Source organism: Gorilla gorilla, chromosome 12 (assembly GCF_029281585.2).
Source record: "Gorilla gorilla gorilla isolate KB3781 chromosome 12, NHGRI_mGorGor1-v2.1_pri, whole genome shotgun sequence".
Classification (NCBI taxonomy): domain Eukaryota; kingdom Metazoa; phylum Chordata; class Mammalia; order Primates; family Hominidae; genus Gorilla; species Gorilla gorilla.
In genome coordinates this window covers 35,724,158-35,743,076 of record NC_073236.2, presented here as the reverse complement: position 1 = coordinate 35,743,076, position 18,919 = coordinate 35,724,158, and the positions used below count along the sequence as shown (strand labels likewise).

At 37.5% G+C, this 18,919-nt stretch overlaps 1 protein-coding gene across 3 annotated transcripts in view; it reads left to right on the top strand.

The window, feature by feature from the left end:
- Window positions 1-18,919, top strand: part of TMEM131 (transmembrane protein 131) — a 236,839-nt gene that overhangs the window by 52,623 nt on the left and 165,297 nt on the right. For all 3 annotated transcript variants that reach the window (XM_055378492.2, XM_004031466.5, XM_055378493.2), the window contains one exon: window positions 12,726-12,787. In XM_055378492.2, the coding sequence (XP_055234467.1) occupies window positions 12,726-12,787 (62 nt within the window). The remainder of the gene's footprint in view (window positions 1-12,725; window positions 12,788-18,919) is intronic.

The window sequence follows — 18,919 nt, the reverse complement described above, 5'->3', positions numbered from 1 at the left end:
TCTTTCAGGAGCTCTTGTAAGGCAGGCCTGGTGGTGACAGAATCTCTCAGTATTTGTTTGTCTGTAAAGGATTTTATTTCTCCTACACTTATGAAGCTTAGTTTGGCTGGATATGAAATTCTGGGTTGAAAATTCTTTTAAGAATGTTGAATATTGGCCCCCACTCTCTTCTGGCTTGCAGAGTTTCTGCAGAGAGATCCACTGTTAGTCTGATGAGCTTCCCTTTGTGGATAACCCGATCTTTCTCTCTGGCTGCCCTTAACATTTTTTCCTTCATTTGAACTTTGGGGAATCTGATAATTATGTGTTTTGGAGTTGCTCTTCTCGAGGAGTATCTTTGTGGCATTCTATTTCCTGAATTTGAATGTTGGCCTGCCTTGCTAGGTTGGGGAAGTTCTCCTGGATAATATCCTGAAGAGCGTTTTCCAACTTGGTTCCATTCTCCCCGTCACTTTCAGGTACACCAATCAGATGTAGATTTGGTCTTTTCACATAGTCCCATATTTCTTGGAGGCTTTATTCATTTCTTTTTACTCTTTTTTCCACTCTTTTTTTCCTCTAAACTTCTCTTCTTGCTTCATTTCATTCATTTGATCTTCAATCACTGATACCCTTTCTTTCACTTGATCAAATTGGCTACTGAAGCTTGTGCACGCATCACGTAGTTCTCCTGCCATGGTTTTCAGCTCCATCAGGTCATTTAAGTTATTCTCTACACTGTTTATTCTAGTTAGCCATTCGTCTAATCATTTTTCAAGGTTTTTAGCTTCTTTGTGATGGGTTTGAATGTCCTCTGTTAGCTTGGAGAAGTTTGTTATTACCGGTCTTCTGAAGCCTTCTTCTCTCAACTCGTCAGTCATTCTCTGTCCAGCTTTATTCCATTGTTGGCAAGGAGCTGCTTTCCTTTGGAGGAGAAGAGGTGCTCTGATTTTTAGAATTTTCAGTTTTTCTGCTCTGGTTTCTCCCCATCTTTGTGGTTTTATCTACCTTTGTTCTTTGATGATGGTGATGTACAGATGGGTTTTTGGTGTGGATGTCCTTTCTGTTTGTTAGTTTTCCTTCTAACAGTCAGGCCCCTCAGCCGCAGGTCTGTTGGAGTTTGCTGGAGGTCCACTCCAGACCCTCTTTGCCTGGGTATCACCAGCAGAGGCTGCAGAACAGCAAATATTGCAGAATGGCAAATGTTGCTGCTGGATCCTTCCTCTGGAAGCTTCGTCTCAGAGGGGCACCTGGCTATATGAGGTGTCAGTCAGCCCCTGCTGGGAGGTGTCTCCCAGTTAGGCTACTTGGGGGTCAGGGACCCACTTGAGGAGGTAGTCTGTCCGTTCTCAGATCTCAAACTCCATGCTGGGAGAAGCACTAGTACTCTCTTCAAAGCTGTCAGACAGTGTCGTTTAAGTCTGCAGAAGTTTCTGCTGCCTTTTGTTCTGCTCCCTGTTTCATTCACGATTTTTTTCTTGGTTGGCCTAGCTTAAAGCCTTACCAATTTTGTTAATCTTTTCAAAGAACCAACTTTTGTTTTCATTAATTTTCTCTTTTTTTTTTCTTCTGGTTTATATTTCTAACAACCTGTATTGTTTCTTTCCTTCTTGCTTTGGGTTGTTCTTATTTTTCTAGTTTCTCTTTAAATGGTAGGTTATTAATTTGAGATCTTTGTTTTAATATAGGCATGAATGGTTATAAATTTTCTTCTAGTATTGCTTTTTCTATATTCCATAAGATATTTTGTGTCTTTGTTTTTATTTCAAAATATTTTCTAGTTTCCCTTCTCACTTCTTGTCAGACACTGATTATGAAGGATTGTATTTTTTTAATAGCCACATATTTTCTGAGTTTTCCCAAATTTCCCTCTAATTTCAATTTCACATCCATTGAGGTTGAAGAACATACTTTGTATGACTCCAGTCCTTTTAAATTTATTGGAATTGTTTTATGACCTAACATCTAGCATAATCTATCCTGGAAAATGTTCCGTGTGCACTTGGGAAGAATGTCTATTCTGTTTTTGGGTGGAGGACTCTATAATTAGTTTCTAGTATTGTTCAGATTTCCTTGTTATTTTCTTATTGACCTTCTCTCTAGTTGTTCTACCCATGTTTGAAAGTGGGATATTGAATTCTCCAAATATTTTTATTGAATTTCTTCTTTATCCCTTCATCCTGCATGTTTTTATTTCCTGTGTTTTGGAGCTCTCTTGTTAGGTTCACGTATGTTTATAATTATGTCATCTTAATGGAGTGATGCCTTTATTATTATTAAATGTCTTTTTTCCTCTTGTAGCAATTTTTATCTTAAAGTCTGAATTTTTAAAATTTATTTTTTAATAGTTGCTGTGAGAATTACAATTAACATCAACTTGTAATAGTTTAGTTTGGATTAATGTCACCTATTCTTCAAATACTCTTCATGCCTTTTTTTCTCTCCTCTTCTGAGACTCCTGTTGTACAGATGGTGTTTTGTAATCACTCAGGCTCTTTTCATTTTTCTTCATTTTTATTTCTGTTTCCCAGACTGGATAATCTTAACCAACCTATTTTTGAGTTTGCTGATTCTTTCCTTTGCCTGCCAAAATATGCTATTGAGCCCCTCTGATGAATTGTTTATTTTAGTTATTGTACTTTTATGTCCAGAATTTCAATTTGCTTGTTTTTTCCAATTTCTTTCCTTTATTGATACTTTCTATTTGGTGAAGCGTTGTTCTCATACTTTAGTTTTGCACGTGGTTTCCTTTTTTCCTTTGAACATATTTAAAATAGCTTATTTAAAGTCTTCTAGTAAGTCCTGTCCTCAGGGACCATTACTGTTGATTGCATTTTTTCCTATGTATGAGCCATACTTTCTTGTTTCTTTAAATTTCTTTGAAAACTGGGCAGTGGGAGGGGCTCATTTCAGTTACTGTGCTTTTCTATTTGGTTATTTTAATAATTTCTTTCTCTTCTTAATATTCTCCATTTGGTGTGACTTTTAGTTCTTTGGACATCATTTCCTTTAGTTCTTTGAATATATTTAATATAGCTGAATTAAATTATTCAGTAATTCTAAAACCTGGGCTTTCTCAAGGGCAGTTTCTATTAAATACTTTTTGTCCCTTTATACTTTTTTGTTTCTTTGTATGTCTCTCAATTTTTTGTTGAAAACTGGACAACTAACATATAAGGTGGCAACTCTGGAAATTAGATTTTCCCCTCCCTAAGGTTTGTTGTTGTTTTTGTTGCTGTTTGTTTAGTGGCTTTCTGAACAAGTTATTTTAAATCTATATTATTTGTGGTGCATGGCTACTGAAGTCTCCGTGTGGTGAGCTTCATAGTCATCTAATGATTGAACAGAGATTTCCTTAAAAACCTGGAACCAGTAATTCTCCCCATCTTTGTTGAGAGGCCTGTGTTGGCGTACATATGTGTGTGTTGGGGCACATCAAAACACTCAGCCGGGCAGTTGACAGCTGTTCCTTAGCCTTCCCCTCCTGTTTACACAAAGCCTGGGGTCAGCCCCAGGTGTGAGAGCTTAGGGATGTCTCAGGTTTCTTCTGAGCACAGGCAGAGCCAGAGCCTGATGCGTACACAGGACCTTCTAGATTGGCAGGAAGGTGTCAACACTTTTTACAGCCCCTGTGGACATCTTATTCCCAACTTTTCCTTTTAAACTTTTGGGTCTGCTTATTGTTTGGCCCAACTGTCATCTACCACATTGTTCTGCAGCCAAATTTTTAAAAATTTCCCCTAAAGGTTTTTGACAACTGTTACCAGGGTCAAGGCTTTTCACAGTGGGAAAGCTCTGAGTGAGGTCAAATAAAAGTAGCCTTCCTTCCAGGTGGGGCCTCATTGGGACTCACCACACAGATCAGATAAAGACAGTTCTCTGGAAATCAGGCTTTCGAGGAGCTGCAGCATTGTTCTGCCACCCTTATTGCCTGTCAGGCTGCTGATTTTCACTGTGATTGGGCTGTTGGTTATAGTGCTGTCACAGAGCTGGAGAGAAGAGAATGAGAATAGAAAAGTTAAATGCCACATATTTCACTGTTCTTGTTGAGATTCAGCTTTTTAAAAATGTATTAACATTCCATGGATTGCTGCAAGCTTTTGGAGATTGCTGCAAGCTTTTGGTTAATTGCCAGAGTTCTTAGAAAGTTTATTCTGATGCTGCCAATTTTCTTGTTCTTGTTAGAATTTTCAAATGTCCCTAACTTTGCTGTTTTCACTGACAGTACTCTCTGTTGCTTTTTTTTCTTCTCCTGTGCTATTTTGTTTTTTCAAACCATTCTCAACTTTTGCTGTCAAAACCAGTTGATTGAATTAACATTGATAATGGTATGTAGGTCCTGAAATTAAATTTCATTATCTTAATATTATAAATATTAACCCATTTAAGAATCACTATTACAAAAACATTTTGAAGATAAACTATTGAGCAGGTAGAACTAATTACCAGAATTTATCATTAGCTATTTCGTTTTTTAATACAGATTCTTAATTGAGATCATTTTAGAATCATACACTGTTATAAGAAGTTATACAGAGAGATCCTGTGTAGCCTGTACCTGGTTCCTCCCAATGGCAATATCTTGACAAAGAATACTACAAAGTCACAACCAGGATGTTGATCTTTTGATAGGAATGGGTATTTCATATTCACCATCCTGATATTGTGGCTTTCATTACCATTTCCCTCATGGTTAATGATATTGAACATCTTTTCACTTGCTTATTGGATTGTTCTTTTCTGTTTGTTTTTGAGTTCTTTGTATAGCCTAGATCTTTAGACTTTTGTTAAATATGTAGTTTGCAAATATTTTATACCTTTTTGTAGTTTGTCCTGTCCTACTCTTAACAGGGTCATGTGAAGGGCAGAGTTTTTAATTTTGAATGAGGTACCACAATTTATCATTTTTTTTTTCTGGATTGTGCTTTTGGTGTCAACTCTAGGAACACTGCCAAACCTTAGATCCTGAAGATCTTCTCTATCCTTTTTAAAAAGTTTTATAGTTTTACATTTTAAATTTAGAGCAGCGATGTATTTTGAGTTAATTTTTGTATAAGTTGTAAGGATTAGGTCAGGGTTCTTTAAAAAAAATATTGTTTTGGTCTATAGATGTCTCATTGCTTCTGTGCTATTTGTTGGAAAAGCTGTTCTTCCAATGAATTGCTTTTGCAATTTTGTCAAAACCAGTGAGGCGTATATGGTTCCGTTTCTAGGTGTTCTACTCTCTGCAAGTGATTTATGTGTCTATCCCTCTGCCAATATCACACTGCCTTGGTTACTGAAGTTATGCAGTAAGACATAATGTCTGGTGGAGTGATTCCTCTCACTTTATTCTTATTTTGGAAGATTGTTTTTAGCAATTCTAGGATTTGTTCCTATCTAATTTTTTGTATAAGCTCGTCAACAAAAAATTATCCTGGGATTTTTACAGGGTTTACATTAAGCCCACAGATTAATTTGGGAAGAATTAACATCTTTACATTTTGAGTCTTTTAATCCATGAATATAGTGTGTCTTCTTGTTTATGTAGATCTTCTTTGATTTATTTCATCAGCATTTTGTATATTTCAGTACATATATCCTGTGCATGCTTTCTTAGATTTATATCTGAGGTACTTCATTTTATTTGGAGTCGTAAATGGCGTTGTAAATGGCATTTTAATGTTGATTTTTGCATATTCATTGTTAGTATATAGAAATGTACTGGATTTTAGGATTTAGACCTTGTATTCTGCAACTTTGCTATATGTACTTATTACCTTTAAGAAGGACTTTTCTTTTTGAGTCCTTGGGGTTTTTACATAGACAGGTATGTAGCCTGCAATTAGGGAGTTTTATTTCCTTTCCAGTGTGTTCGTCTTTTTTTTTCCTTGCCTTGTTAAAGTGGCCAGAACTTCTAGCACATGTTGAGTAGAGTGAGAGCCACATCCTTGACATGTTCCCAGTCTCAGGGCCTATATATTCAGTCTTTTACTGGTAAGAAGGATATTACCTAGAGGTTGAGATTGAGGTAGTTCTACATTTCTCCTATCTTCTTGAGAGTTTTTATCATGAAGAGGTGTTGGGTTTTGTCAAATACTTTTTCTTTTTCTTTTTTTTTTTTTTTGAGATGGAGTCTCGCTCTGTCGCCCAGGCTGGAGTGCAGTGGCGCGATCTCGGCTCACTGCAAGCTCCGCCTCCCGGGTTCACGCCATTCTCCTGCCTCAGGCTCCCGCGTAGCTGGGACTACAGGCGCCCGCCACCACGCCCGGCTAATTTTTTGTATTTTTTAGTAGAGACGGGGTTTCACTGTGTTAGCCAGGATGGTCTCGATCTCCTGACCTCGTGATCCGCCCGCCTCGGCCTCCCAAAGTGCTGGGATTACAGGCGTGAGCCACCGCGCCCGGCCGTCAAATACTTTTTCTGTGTCAGTTGATATGATCATGTGTTTTTCCTCTTTAGCCTGTTGATGGGGTGAGTTACAATGATCAGTTTTTGAATTTTGGGTGAGTCTTGCATACCTTGAGTAAAAGTCACTTGGTCGTGATGCATAATTTTATACATTGCTGGGTTCAATTTGTAATTTTTTTTTTTGCCTAAGTTAATGAGTTTTGTAGTTTTTTAAATAACATGTATGTAGCATAAAATTCACCATTTATAACTATTTTAAGTGTACAGTTCAGTAGCATTAATCACAATGTTATACAAACACCACCATTCTTTTTTCATTACCCTAGAGACTCAGTAACCATTAAGCCACAACTCCTCACTTCCCCCTACCCTGTTGCCCAGTAACCTCTAATCTACTTTCTCTCCCCGTGAATTTGCTTATTCTAGATTTTTCATGTGAGTAGAAGCACAGTATTTGCCATTTTTTGTCTAGCTTATTTCACTTACTATAATATTTTCAAGGTCCATCCATGTTGTAGCATATATCAGAATTTCATTCTTTTTTGTGGCTGAATAATATTTCATTATGTAACTGCCATGTTGATCCATTCTTCTGTGATGGACACTTGGTGTTTCTGTTTGGAGACTTTGGGTACTGTGGTCACGCATCACTCAATGTGGAAAACATCCTAAGTGGTGTTAGACCATTTAATCATTGTGCTAACATAGAGTGTACCTACACAAACCTAGGTGGTATATAGCCTACTACATACCTACGGTATATGATACAGCCTATTGCTCCTAGACTGCAAGCCTGTACAACATGTTACTATACTGAATACTGTAGGCAGTTGTAACACAATGGCAAGTTTTCGTGTATCTAAACATAGAAAAGGGTACAGTAAATACAGTATTATAATCTTATGGAGCCACCATCATCTATGCAGTCCATCGTTGACCAAAACATTACATGGCACATGACTGCATTTAAATACTTTGTTTTAACAGTCAGCCTATTTAGGTTTATCATATAGGTCCTGACTAGGGCCTACTGTTTGGGGCTGTAGTTCCAGTAATAGCTTAGTTTTTAGAGCATTTGCAGTGCGAGCTTCAGAGTTTTAGTGATTTTCTGATACTGAAGCTGCTAAGAGTAGTTGGTGGTTCTTGAGCATTAGTTCTACATTTTATAACTGAAGTTTACAGATCTTTTTAGATGACTTAGATACTTTAGGATAAGGTGAAAATTAATTATGGTATTTTGTCTTTAGCTGTAAAATTAATTTTGAAAAACCTTTCTGGCTCATCTTTTTAGATGTATGGTATATATCCTGCACATCTGAATTACATAGGATTATATTTTGAGTTTTAGTAAACAACATGGGCATTAGCTTCTTTAGGAAGTTGATGATATTGAGTGGTCTTGATAAAATTAAAATATGGCTTATATGAGTTTACTTGTACTTTTAATGTGGCAAGAAGACAAGTATATGTTACATTTTTCAGATAATAAAACTAAGGAGGGAAGAAACAAAGCTTTGATCATAAAATGTCTTTAAGCTCAAAGGGACCCATGTGAACCTAGTCCAGGATGTTTTAAAATTGCTATTGAGCCCTTCGTTGAAACAAAATATTGAGCAAGTGTAACTATAAAAGAGATATTGATGTATTTAACAATGTTGAATTCTAAAATAGCAGTGTCTTTTTTTTTAGACAGGGTCTTGTTCTGTCACCCAAGCTGGAGTGCATTGGCACTATCTCAGCCCACTGCAACCTCTGCCCCCTGGGCTCAAGCACAATGTCATTATCCTAACCAGAATTTCTTATCTTATGTTTTTCAGACTTGCTTCTAGGCACAGATTATTGACAAGCAAACTAGGAACTTTTACAGATTGTGATAAGAATTAAGATAGGGAATATAATAGAGGATAACCGGGCTGCTCTGAGAAGCCAAGGAGGGCCACACTGTGAGTGGGGTCAAGGCTGAGACTTGAAGGAGGAGAAGATGCCAGCCATAACAACAGCATGCTAGGCAAGGTGACTCTGTAACACAGCTTTGGGGACCCTCCTGAGGCCTGCCTGTGTGGCCCTTTCTTCTGTTCCTAGTTTTTGTAGAAGAAAGTTTAAAAATCACTGATTTGACTAGTCCAGCCTTCTCCTTTTGTGGGTTAGGAGATTGTGAAGGCTAGAAGGTAAAGATATGCAATGGCAACCTAGGTTCCTAATGCCTGATACCACCCCCCACAATATGGCATATATTTTTCTACTAGTTATTTACAGCATTTGTTTTTTTCATGAGTTATTTTAGATGTATTAAATCGCAAATTATATTTATTCATCAGTTGTAATATTCAGAAAAATATCTTCACCTAAAAGAAAAAACAAAAACTTAGTAGACAAAGATTTGTCTTTAAAGTGAAAGATATTTTTAATCTTAACTAAATGAAATAGGGAAGTAAACAGTTTGTGAACTTCTGTTTTGAAAGCAAGTGTTCCTATTTTGAAACAACTGACACATTGACATTTTTACACTGATTATAAATGGCTTTGTTACTCACAGACATTTTAGAGATGTGGGTCGGTATGAGGAGCTTAAAGTAGATCTTACTGAGCCCAGCTTCAGAGTAAATATGAGTAGAATCATAAAAGCCAGAAATGTAAATCATTTTCTTTCCTTTATAAATCTTCCTTTCCTCACTTATTGTCAGAAATATATGCCCAATTAAAAAAATTTGGTTGCTAAAAGGTGCTGTTAGTCATGAGCATTCTGTAAAGTTTATTTTGAAAGTAAATAGGGATGGGTTTAGAAGCACAGATTCACATTGCCAGAATTCATACTTTTCTCTAGCCACTTTCTTGCTAAGTATATCTCACTGTGTCTATTTCTTTACCTTAAAATGGGATCATAATGTCTGTGTCATAGGGTTAGTTTGAATTTTAACAACAGTGATCAGTAATTATTAGTTTATTTTTATTTCAATTACATTTGTTTGATGCTTGAACTAGGGAACATCAGGAAAGTTTGAGATTCATTAACAGCATAAAATTAGGGGAAATATTTTTGGGAGAGGAAGCTGTTACTAGTTCTGGTTTTGAATCTGGAGATGTGATAACTTGACTGACTTGTTACATTTTATATTTTATAGCTTAATAACTTTGCATGTGAAATGATTAAGTCTATATCTAGTGTTCTGTTTTTTGAGGCATATAATTGAAAGGTATTATAATTGGCTGTTTAAAGCAAAATACGTTAATTTGTTTTATGCCAGAGTTGAATCCTATTTATCTCTACGTCTTTTAAGGAAAGCCAGTGATGTGTAACATAGTATTTTCCTTTTGAGACTTTATAATCAGCTGCTATTAATTTTTTTAACTAACATTCATATTTTTAACATAACTCATACTTTTTAAAATATGAATTCATAATTCATAATAGAATTTTTATATATTTTTAAAGCTTCTGATTTAAAAAGCAGTATACCCAAACTACTGCCTTTGTGTAGTTCTCTTCAGTTAGATCAGCATTTCTTCTGGCTCAATGGTTCCCACCATTGAGTGGTTGTTCATTTTGGAACTCATTCAGTGGTCGTTCTGTTGGAACATTTCTAATAGCAGCCACCTATAGCTCGTTTCCAGTTGTTTCTTGTTGGTTTCCTCTGCCAATTAGACATAAAGCTTCTAATTAGAGGCCTTGACTTTATGTCTTTTACATTGTGAACATCTGGCTGTTCAGTTATTTCTTGTTAGTTCATTGTGTTCTTATGTCAATAAATTTGTCTTCAGTAGGAAATAACCAAAAAATTCTCTGGATCCTGTGAAATTTCAGTTTGTGTTAAAAAGTGGGGGGGAACAGGTGAGGAATGGGATGGATGAGCTGAGCAGAGCCTTTTATATTCATAGTCCTTTCTTGTAACGAGTTTATCACTTTACTTAGAGACATTCTAAGTATACTGTGTCAGTAATTCTGTTGGAGCCATTAGCTCTGATCTTGATATTGAAATTCCACTATAAGCCAGGACTAGAGATAACATAACCAGAAAAAGGTCATTTGCATCAGTAAGTACAAATGCCAGTGCTTATTGTACCTGAGCAAAAAGGTGGGACATCATTCATGCTTTCAGTATTTATTGAATATTCTCTATATGCCACAGACTGGTAGGGGATGAATAGAAGTGGCGCAGGTTGGCACTGTCATTGAAGAGAAACACAGGAAATGGAGGACAGGAGTTTTCCCAAAATAAAATCAGGATGTGACTACTAGACTAAGGAGAAAAGGATGCTTGGCAGGCAGAAAAAACATCCAATGAGGTAATGTAATCTAATTAACTAGTATCTTATTCTGCTGCTTGACTGTCCACTTTTGTCATACCGGAGCAGCCAGGTACATATGTGGGACAGTGAGTGTCTTCCCTGATTTCCAAAAGACCAACAAATGGGAGTCAGTGAATTCCATACTAAGCCAAATGAAATATCACATAGTTGAAATTCTGCATGTGAAATTTGTCCCTTTTCTCCCATTTATTCAGCAATTTATAGCAGCATGGGTTTATCGATATTTATTTTATACTTTGGGCTACATCTGGTACTTCTTCATTTTGTTGTTCAGATTGTTTCAGCTTTGGTCATTTGGGAGCTCTTTCTGTTGATTCTTACCTTCCTTTCTCTATCCCCATCAGTATAGGATTTGGGTGGTTTTCTCTGTTTTTTACTTTCCGGCACTATAGGATGCTCCATTCTCATCTCGTGTATTTCCTGCCCCTGTCCTCAAATCAGCCATTGCTCCAGGAAGCCCTGGTTTCTTTTATTGGAAAATAATATTAGAACACAAGATCTGAGTTCCAGGTGTGTTCTTTGCTATTGGCATGTCATTGCTTTAGGCTCTTAGAGCTGACAGAGCAAGGAAATACATGTATGTATACTAACCTATGAATATACACATCTATAAATATTCTTATATGTATGTAATAATGTATATGTTTCACTAAACATGAATTCATACTGATATCACTGACTCTCAACCATTACCACCTGGATCATTTTGGCCTCCCCCGCCTTGTTTCTGTATAAATTGCTATTCCAACAGTGAGATACCTGGCTCCCAGTATCCACCATCTGTGTACTTAATTGTTCGATTTCAGGGTACATGTATAGTGGCATCAGAATGGTTAACCCAAACTCCCATGGGAAAAAGCATTATTAACTAGAATACATTGCGTGTGTATGGTTTCTTTTGCCTTTAGCCTTACAGATTCTACTCATTTCCAGAATTACTTAGGTGAGCACTCTCCCCTCTCCCCCCACTTCAGTAAGGTTGATTCATTCATTTGTAATACAGTTAAATTGTTTTGTCATTTTATGCATTCCATCCTGGAGTCTCCCAGTCTTCTAAATAAATTTTTAAAATTTGCATACATTTAGATTCACTTTTTGTGCTGTGAAGTTCTGTTTTGACAAATGCATCATGTCCTGTATCCACCATTACAATTTGATAAAGAATGGTTTTACCACCCTAAAATATATTTGTGCTTCACTTATTCAACCTTTCCCATCTCCCCCGATCTTCTAGCAACCACTGATCTTTTTACTATCTCCATAATTGTGCCTTTTCCAGAATGTCATGTACTTGGAAGCATACAGTATGTAGCCTTTTCTTTTAGTAATATTCCATTGTATAGATATACCACAGTTTGTCTGTTCACCTTTGATGGCCATCTTGACTATGCCCAGATTTTGGCGATTATGAATAAAGCTGCTTTAAGGAATTGTATGTAGATTTTTGTATGTTTCAAATCAGTTCAGTCAATACTAGAAGCACGATCGCCAGATTGTATGGTATAACTATGTTAGCTTTTAAATATATTACCTTTGCATTGCTGTTTCTTGGATCAGAATAATTTTTTGCTATTTTCCCTGCCCACTTCCTCACCAAATCCCTTTGACTGTGGATCCCAGGTCATATCATCACTACAAAAAAGCAGATGATACCGAATTTCAGCTGATCATTTCTTGGGGGAAATATAATACTGTAGTGATCTTTTCTGTATGCTTTTGATATTTTCAATTAATCTATCAGGGAAAATAATTAGTTGCAGCTTGTTGAATTTGACTATTGTGTGCTTTCTCATAATATAACAGTAATGGATATTTTGAAGTTGATGCATATAGCCTGTAGGTTGTTGAAGTTACTTTATTATTTGTTTTATTTTAAAGTATTTCTTAGTTTGTAAAATTCTGAAGTATTAGTCATATTTTTCTTTTCAACCATCACCATTAAGCAGTCCATTTTTAGATATAAAATTATATTAATTTTAAGGTCAAAGATGTTATGAAAACCAAATTTATGTTCCTATAAGTGATGGTATGTTTTGTTTTCTTCACAGCATTCATTCAGTCAGAGAGCATAATAGAAGTACTGCGTTTTGATGATGGAGGGCTACTACAGGTAATTTTTTTTTTAAGTAGAGAAGTTATTGTTAAGCCTTGAATAATATCTGGTTATTATTTTTCTTTTAAAAATGTAATTGGTTTATCTGAAATATATTTATATTTTATGAGCTTTGAAGATAGGTCAGTAGAGTCTTTAGTAATATAAAAACCTCTGTAGTTACGTGAGTTATCTTTTAGATTAAATATTTCTTTAAAATGCAAACTCCTTGTGGTATTAAAACCTTGTAAATAAGTACATCATCAGTCTGTGGCAAGTGTTTGTGCCTGTGGATCTGAGGGGAAGGGGTCAGATCAGGACCTGGGGTTCTCTTCAGATCAGGAGCAGGGGTTCTCTGAGTGTGAATTCAGATGGAGGATCTCAAAATATTTATCTAGAAGAGAACCTCTCTAGGGAGAATAAGTACTATAGATTTTACCTATACTGTACTTCTACTTGCCATCCTAAGTCACATCATTAAATATACATAAAATTTGAAAGTATAATCCAATAAATATCTTGTCCTTCCTTTCCGACCTAGTTCAGATATCACCATGAAGCCTATTTCAGGCTTCCCAGCTGAAAATGAGTTTGAGAATTTCAGAGCTGAAAGACGGAGTAAATGCCATCTTAACTACCCCTCTGATTTCTTATGGCTAGGTGTTTTCTCCTTTCTTACAAACTTTTATCATATTCTGTGCTTGTCCTTAATAACTTTGTAATGATAACTTTTTTTTTCAAGTAACATGCTGTTTGCCAGCATGACTGATACTTTTTTAATTAGTTTTATATTCAAGGGAAAACAATGCTTAGGTTAGGAAAGGTGATCAAGATCCCATGACTTTGTGGTACTGGGACTGGCACGAGAATCCCAGTGTTCTCCTTCTAGATGTGATTCTTAGTCTCTTTAGTACATAATACTACCTGTAGTATTTTTAATTTATTTATAACTAAGTGACCTAAATAATTTTGGAAAAATATTTCCTGTAGTTTATAATAAAGGCAGGAAAGTAAAAATTAAAATTAAATCAAGACAATAGAGAAAATAATTATACTAGGGACATGGAACAAGATTTTTATTTGCATTTTAGCATACATTTAGATTACATTTTATACATTAAACCAGATGAAGAGAGCGAGAAAAAAAGTGATAGATTTTAAGAATCTTTTTCTCTGGCAATGAAGCTAGTAAGTCTTTTGGAAGACAAACTTCTCTTGCTTCTAAATTTTTTAATAAATGTATCATTCTTATCTTTACGTAAGAGGTGTTGAGAAATGTAATAGAGAGTGGTTGCATAGTATTTGCCTAGAGTCAGCTTTGTATATTTTAAAACTGAATAAAAACTGAACATAATGAGCTCTAATTTTATAAAGCCTTCCTACTAAAAAATGATCTTAAGTCTCTTTTTTCTAGTTCTTTAATCTGTTTCAAGGTGAGAACTTGGAGAAACTATGGGAACAAATGTTTTAAATATCTCCCTTTAGGTGGTTGTTTATAGGATCTGGATGGCAGGCAAATCAAGACTGAATTTCTGGAAAATTCGCTAAGTGTGGTTACTCTGTATTGACTGAGGAAGGATTTGTGTCTGTTAGGAACTGGACATCTAGGTTGCAGGTTGATAATCCATTCTAAAAATTCTGGAGCATGATTTGTATTTTTGCTGAGGGAGGCTGCTAATTTGTATCTAGATGGAGTTGGCTATGGAAAAGCTTGTGAACTGGGATGTGATTCACTAATAGTCTTTGGATCTGCTCAGATGCTTGGACAGGAGCTTGGGTGAGATCTCAGAATTCTGTGGCAAAGGTAATTTTGGTCTAGAAAAATGTTGAGGGCAAGTAGTATCAATTGGTTACTTAAGCCACAAAAAAACCTAAGACTCCTACAGAATGTCTAATATTGAGATGCTATATAATATAGTATATGACCCCTAAATAGCTGAATAGAAGACCCTTTTGAGTAGATGTAAAATTGTTCATTTTAATGTTGAAGAGTGTTTCTCAGAAACAATTTTTATTTTGACATAATGTTATCTTTTTCTGACTATAATTTACCAATAGGTTTAATGATTTTAAATAACTCCTGGTTTCTTATGCTATGATTAGAACAGAAAAATGTACAAGTAGCATTTCTATGGCAGAATATATATCCTTTCTCTAATTTAAATTTAAGCTAAAGCAAGGAGAGTGTCAAAGCAACAACCTTGTTTTACATTATTTAAAATGTGAATTTTGCCCAAGAACATTCCTTCTTAGACCTGCAATTCATGTACATTCATGTGGCTTGGCTCATAGTAATTTTTTTTTTTTTTTTTTTTTTTTTTGAGACAGGGTCTCGCACTGTCACCCAGGCTGGAGTGCAGTGGCGCGATCTCGGCTCACCACAAGCTCTGCCTCCCGGGTTCACACCATTCTCCTGCCTAGGCCTCCCAAGTAGCTGGGACTACTGGCGCCTGCCACCATGCCCAGCTAATTTTTTTTGTATTTTTAGTACAGACGGGGTTTCACCATGTTAGCCAGGATGGTCTCAATCTCCTGACCTCATGATCCGCCCGCCTCGGCCTCCCAAAGTGCTAGGATTACAGGTGTGAGCCACCGCGCCCGGCCAACTCATAGTAATTTTTTTAATCCTCAAAAATCAACTGATAAGAAATCAGTAAAAAATAAATTTTAAAAATTGCCAAAAAGATTAGACTTGTTTTCTTTATTTTTAGATAAGGAAAATTAGGTTTATGGAAGTTAAATAATTTATTCTGTAGTACTCAATTGCTAGAGCAGGAATTCACTATCCAGTAAGTACCATACTCACCATGTCTAATTTCAAAACTCTCCACGGCACGATGCATGTGCAGTGCTCTCAGATATTCCATGGGTTTGCACTTGTTATGAATAGAAATTATAACCCCCATAGATCATGTTTTCTATAGTTGATGCTTTGGCCATTGTCATTCCTGTTTGGCTGGACTAAGACTTAGCATCCAGAATACATAAAGATCAGACAGTTCCTAAGATGACACAGACTCTGAGGAATCTGCATCTCAACAGAAGAAATCCACATTAAGGCTATAACCACAGGATGCCCTGGTCAGGTATCTCAAACCATCATTCCCATCCTAACTGATCAGAATGGTTGGCTCTTCTAACCTGTTCCTTTGAAAGATTATAAAATGGAATAACAAAAGATTCTTTCATTTACAAGCATAATTTAATAAACCTGAATCTGCTTCCTAATCTAACTTTCTTTTTAAAAAAAATAGAGGCAGGGGTGGACGCAGTGGTTCACGCCTGTAATCCCAGCAGCTTGGGAGGCTGAGACGGGTCAATCGCTTGAGTCCAGGAGTTCAAGACCAGCCTGGGAAATATAGGGAAACCTTGTCTCTACAAAAAAATACAAAAAATTAGCCAGGTGTGTTGGCACACACCTGTGGTCCCAGCTACTCTGGTGTCTGAGGCAGGAGGATTGCTTGAGCCTGGGAGGTCGAGACTGCAGTGAGCTGTGATTGTGCCACTATACTCCAGCCTGGGCAGCAGAGTGAGATCCTGTATCAACAACTACAAAAAAGTGTTCCCTGAGTTCAAGTCCCTTAAATTTATTTTGCACCTCATTTTAAAAGGGGGGTTGAGAGTCCTGAGCTAAAGTGGTGGGCAAAGCCCCCATTATTGCCTAGCCATTCCTCCTCTAAGAGGTTCACACCCTTGGCCAAAGTCCTCAAAACCTGGAGCATCTCAGCCCCAGCTCCGCATTGGAATCACCTTGAGAGCTTTAAAAATTTCTGGTGACAGGTACTTTCCTAAGGGCATTACAGGAACGAACTCACCTGGGCCTCACCAGCAACTGATGGCATGGTACCCAAGGGTCCCATTGTACAGGTGGTGGGATGTGGTGGGGACAGGGGCCAGGTGTACCACAGGCAGGGAGATGGTGGCTGAGCTGGGGTAAAAAATACATGCCTGACCCCACAGGGCCAGTGGACCCCCACGTCCTGACCTTGGAGGTCCAGAGAGCACATCAGAGCTTGGCCAGCATATGGAGCTCCACAGTTGACTGACCACACAGGTCATAGAGACAGGGTCTCACTCTATTGCCCAGGCTGGTTTGCAGTGGCGCAATGACAGCTCACTGCAACCTTGACCTCCCGGGCCCAAGTGAACCTCTCGCCTCAGACTCCAGAGTAGCTGGGACTACAGGCACATGCCACCATACCCATCTAATTTTTTGTATTTTTTATAGAGACAGAGGTCTATGTTGCCCAGGCTGGCCTTGAATTCCTAGCCTCAAGCCATCTTCTCGCCTTGGTCTCCCAAAGTGCTGGGATTACAGATGTGAGTCACCATGCTTGGCCTCTAATCTAACTTTTTTTTTTTTTTGAGATGGGGTCTCGCTCTGTCACCCAGGCTGGAGCGCGGTGGCGCAATCTCGGCTCACTGCAAGCTCTGCCTCCCGGGTTCACGCTATTCTCCTGCCTCAGCCTCTTGAGTAGCTGGGACTACAGGCACCCGCTACCACGCCGGACTGATTTTTTGTATTTTTAGTAGAGACGGGGTTTCACCGTGTTAGCCAGGATGGTCTCAATCTCCTGACCTCGTGATCCACCCGCCTCAGCCTCCCCAAGTGCGGGGATTAGGTCACTGCGCCCGGCCTAATCTAACTTTTTTATATGAAGATAAAGCTCAGGAAAAAAGCTAGCTCTGTATTTTTTTCACTATCCTGCCAGAATAATAAACAGAATTTTAAAATTTTGGAAAGCAAGCTCTAGAATGTTTGTGAGTTGAAAACACAAACAGAATTTTGTCTTTTTTTTTTTTTTTTTTTTAAAAAGACAGTGTCTTGCTCTGTTACCCATGCTGGAGGCCAGTGGCACAATCATGGCTCACTGTTGTCTCAACCTCCCAGGATCAAGTGACCCTCCTACCTCAGCTTCTCAAGTAGCAGGGACTACAGGCACATGCCACCGCATCTGGCTAATTATTCATTTTTTATAGAGGTAGGGTCTCACTATGTTGCCCAGGCTGGTCTCAAACTCCTGGGCTCAAGCAGTCCTCCCATCTCAGCCTCCCAAAATGCTAGGATTATAGACCTGAGCCACTATGCCTGGCAGAATTTTGTCTTTTAAAACTTAAAGTCCTATTTTATTTTATTTTTATTTATTTACTTTTTTTGAGATGGAGTCTCGCTCTGTCACCCAGGCTGGAGTGCAGTGAGCAGTCTCAGCTCATTGCAGCCTCTGCCTCCTGGGTTCCAGCAGTTCTCTTGCATCAGCCACCAGGATTACAGGCGTGTGCCACAACACCCAGGTAACTTTTGTAGTTTTAGTAGAGACAGAGTTTCACCATGTTGGCCAGGTTGGTCTCGAACTCCTGACCCCAAGTGATCCACCTGCTTTGGCCTCCCAAAATGCTGGGATTACAGGTGTGAGCCACTATGCCTGGCAAAAGCCATGTTTTATAAATGGAATTCTAACCACTTAATTAGAGAACCTATATTGAGCCTTCTTGCAAAGAGTATACGATTTTGATTCATTTATTTTTTTTCTCTAAAGTGTTTATTGTGAGATATAATTTACATATAGATGCTTAAATTTGGGGAGGGAATGCAAGGCATTTACCTGTGTAACCACCACCCAGATTAAAAACTAAAAACAGGCCATTACCCTCCAAAGTTTCCCCTCAAGCGCTCTCCTAGTTACTACCCATAAAGTTAGCCATTTTCTAGAATTTTATAATAATTGCCTTTCCCTGTAATTTTAACATCTGAGTGTATATCTCTAAATACTACAGGGTCACATATTTTTTCAAGTTCATACAGTTTGTATTTTTTTTTTCTGGCTCCTTTTTCTCAGCATTATGTTTCTAAGATTCACAGCATTATGTGTTGAGTGTAACTGTAGTTACTTCAGTTTCATTGCTGAATAGTGTTGCATTGTATGGATATGCCCCAATTTATGTATTATTTCTGCTGTTTATGTGTATTTTGGTTGCTTCTTGTTTTTTGCTATTAAGAATAATGCTGTCTCTTGGTGAACATAATATATGTGTTCAAATGATTTTTTTCTGAGGGATTAGAATGCAGTTGTTGGGTCATAGAGTAGGGATCCCCAACCCCCATGCCATGGACCAGTACCGGTCTGTGGCCTGTTAGGAACAGGGCTGCAC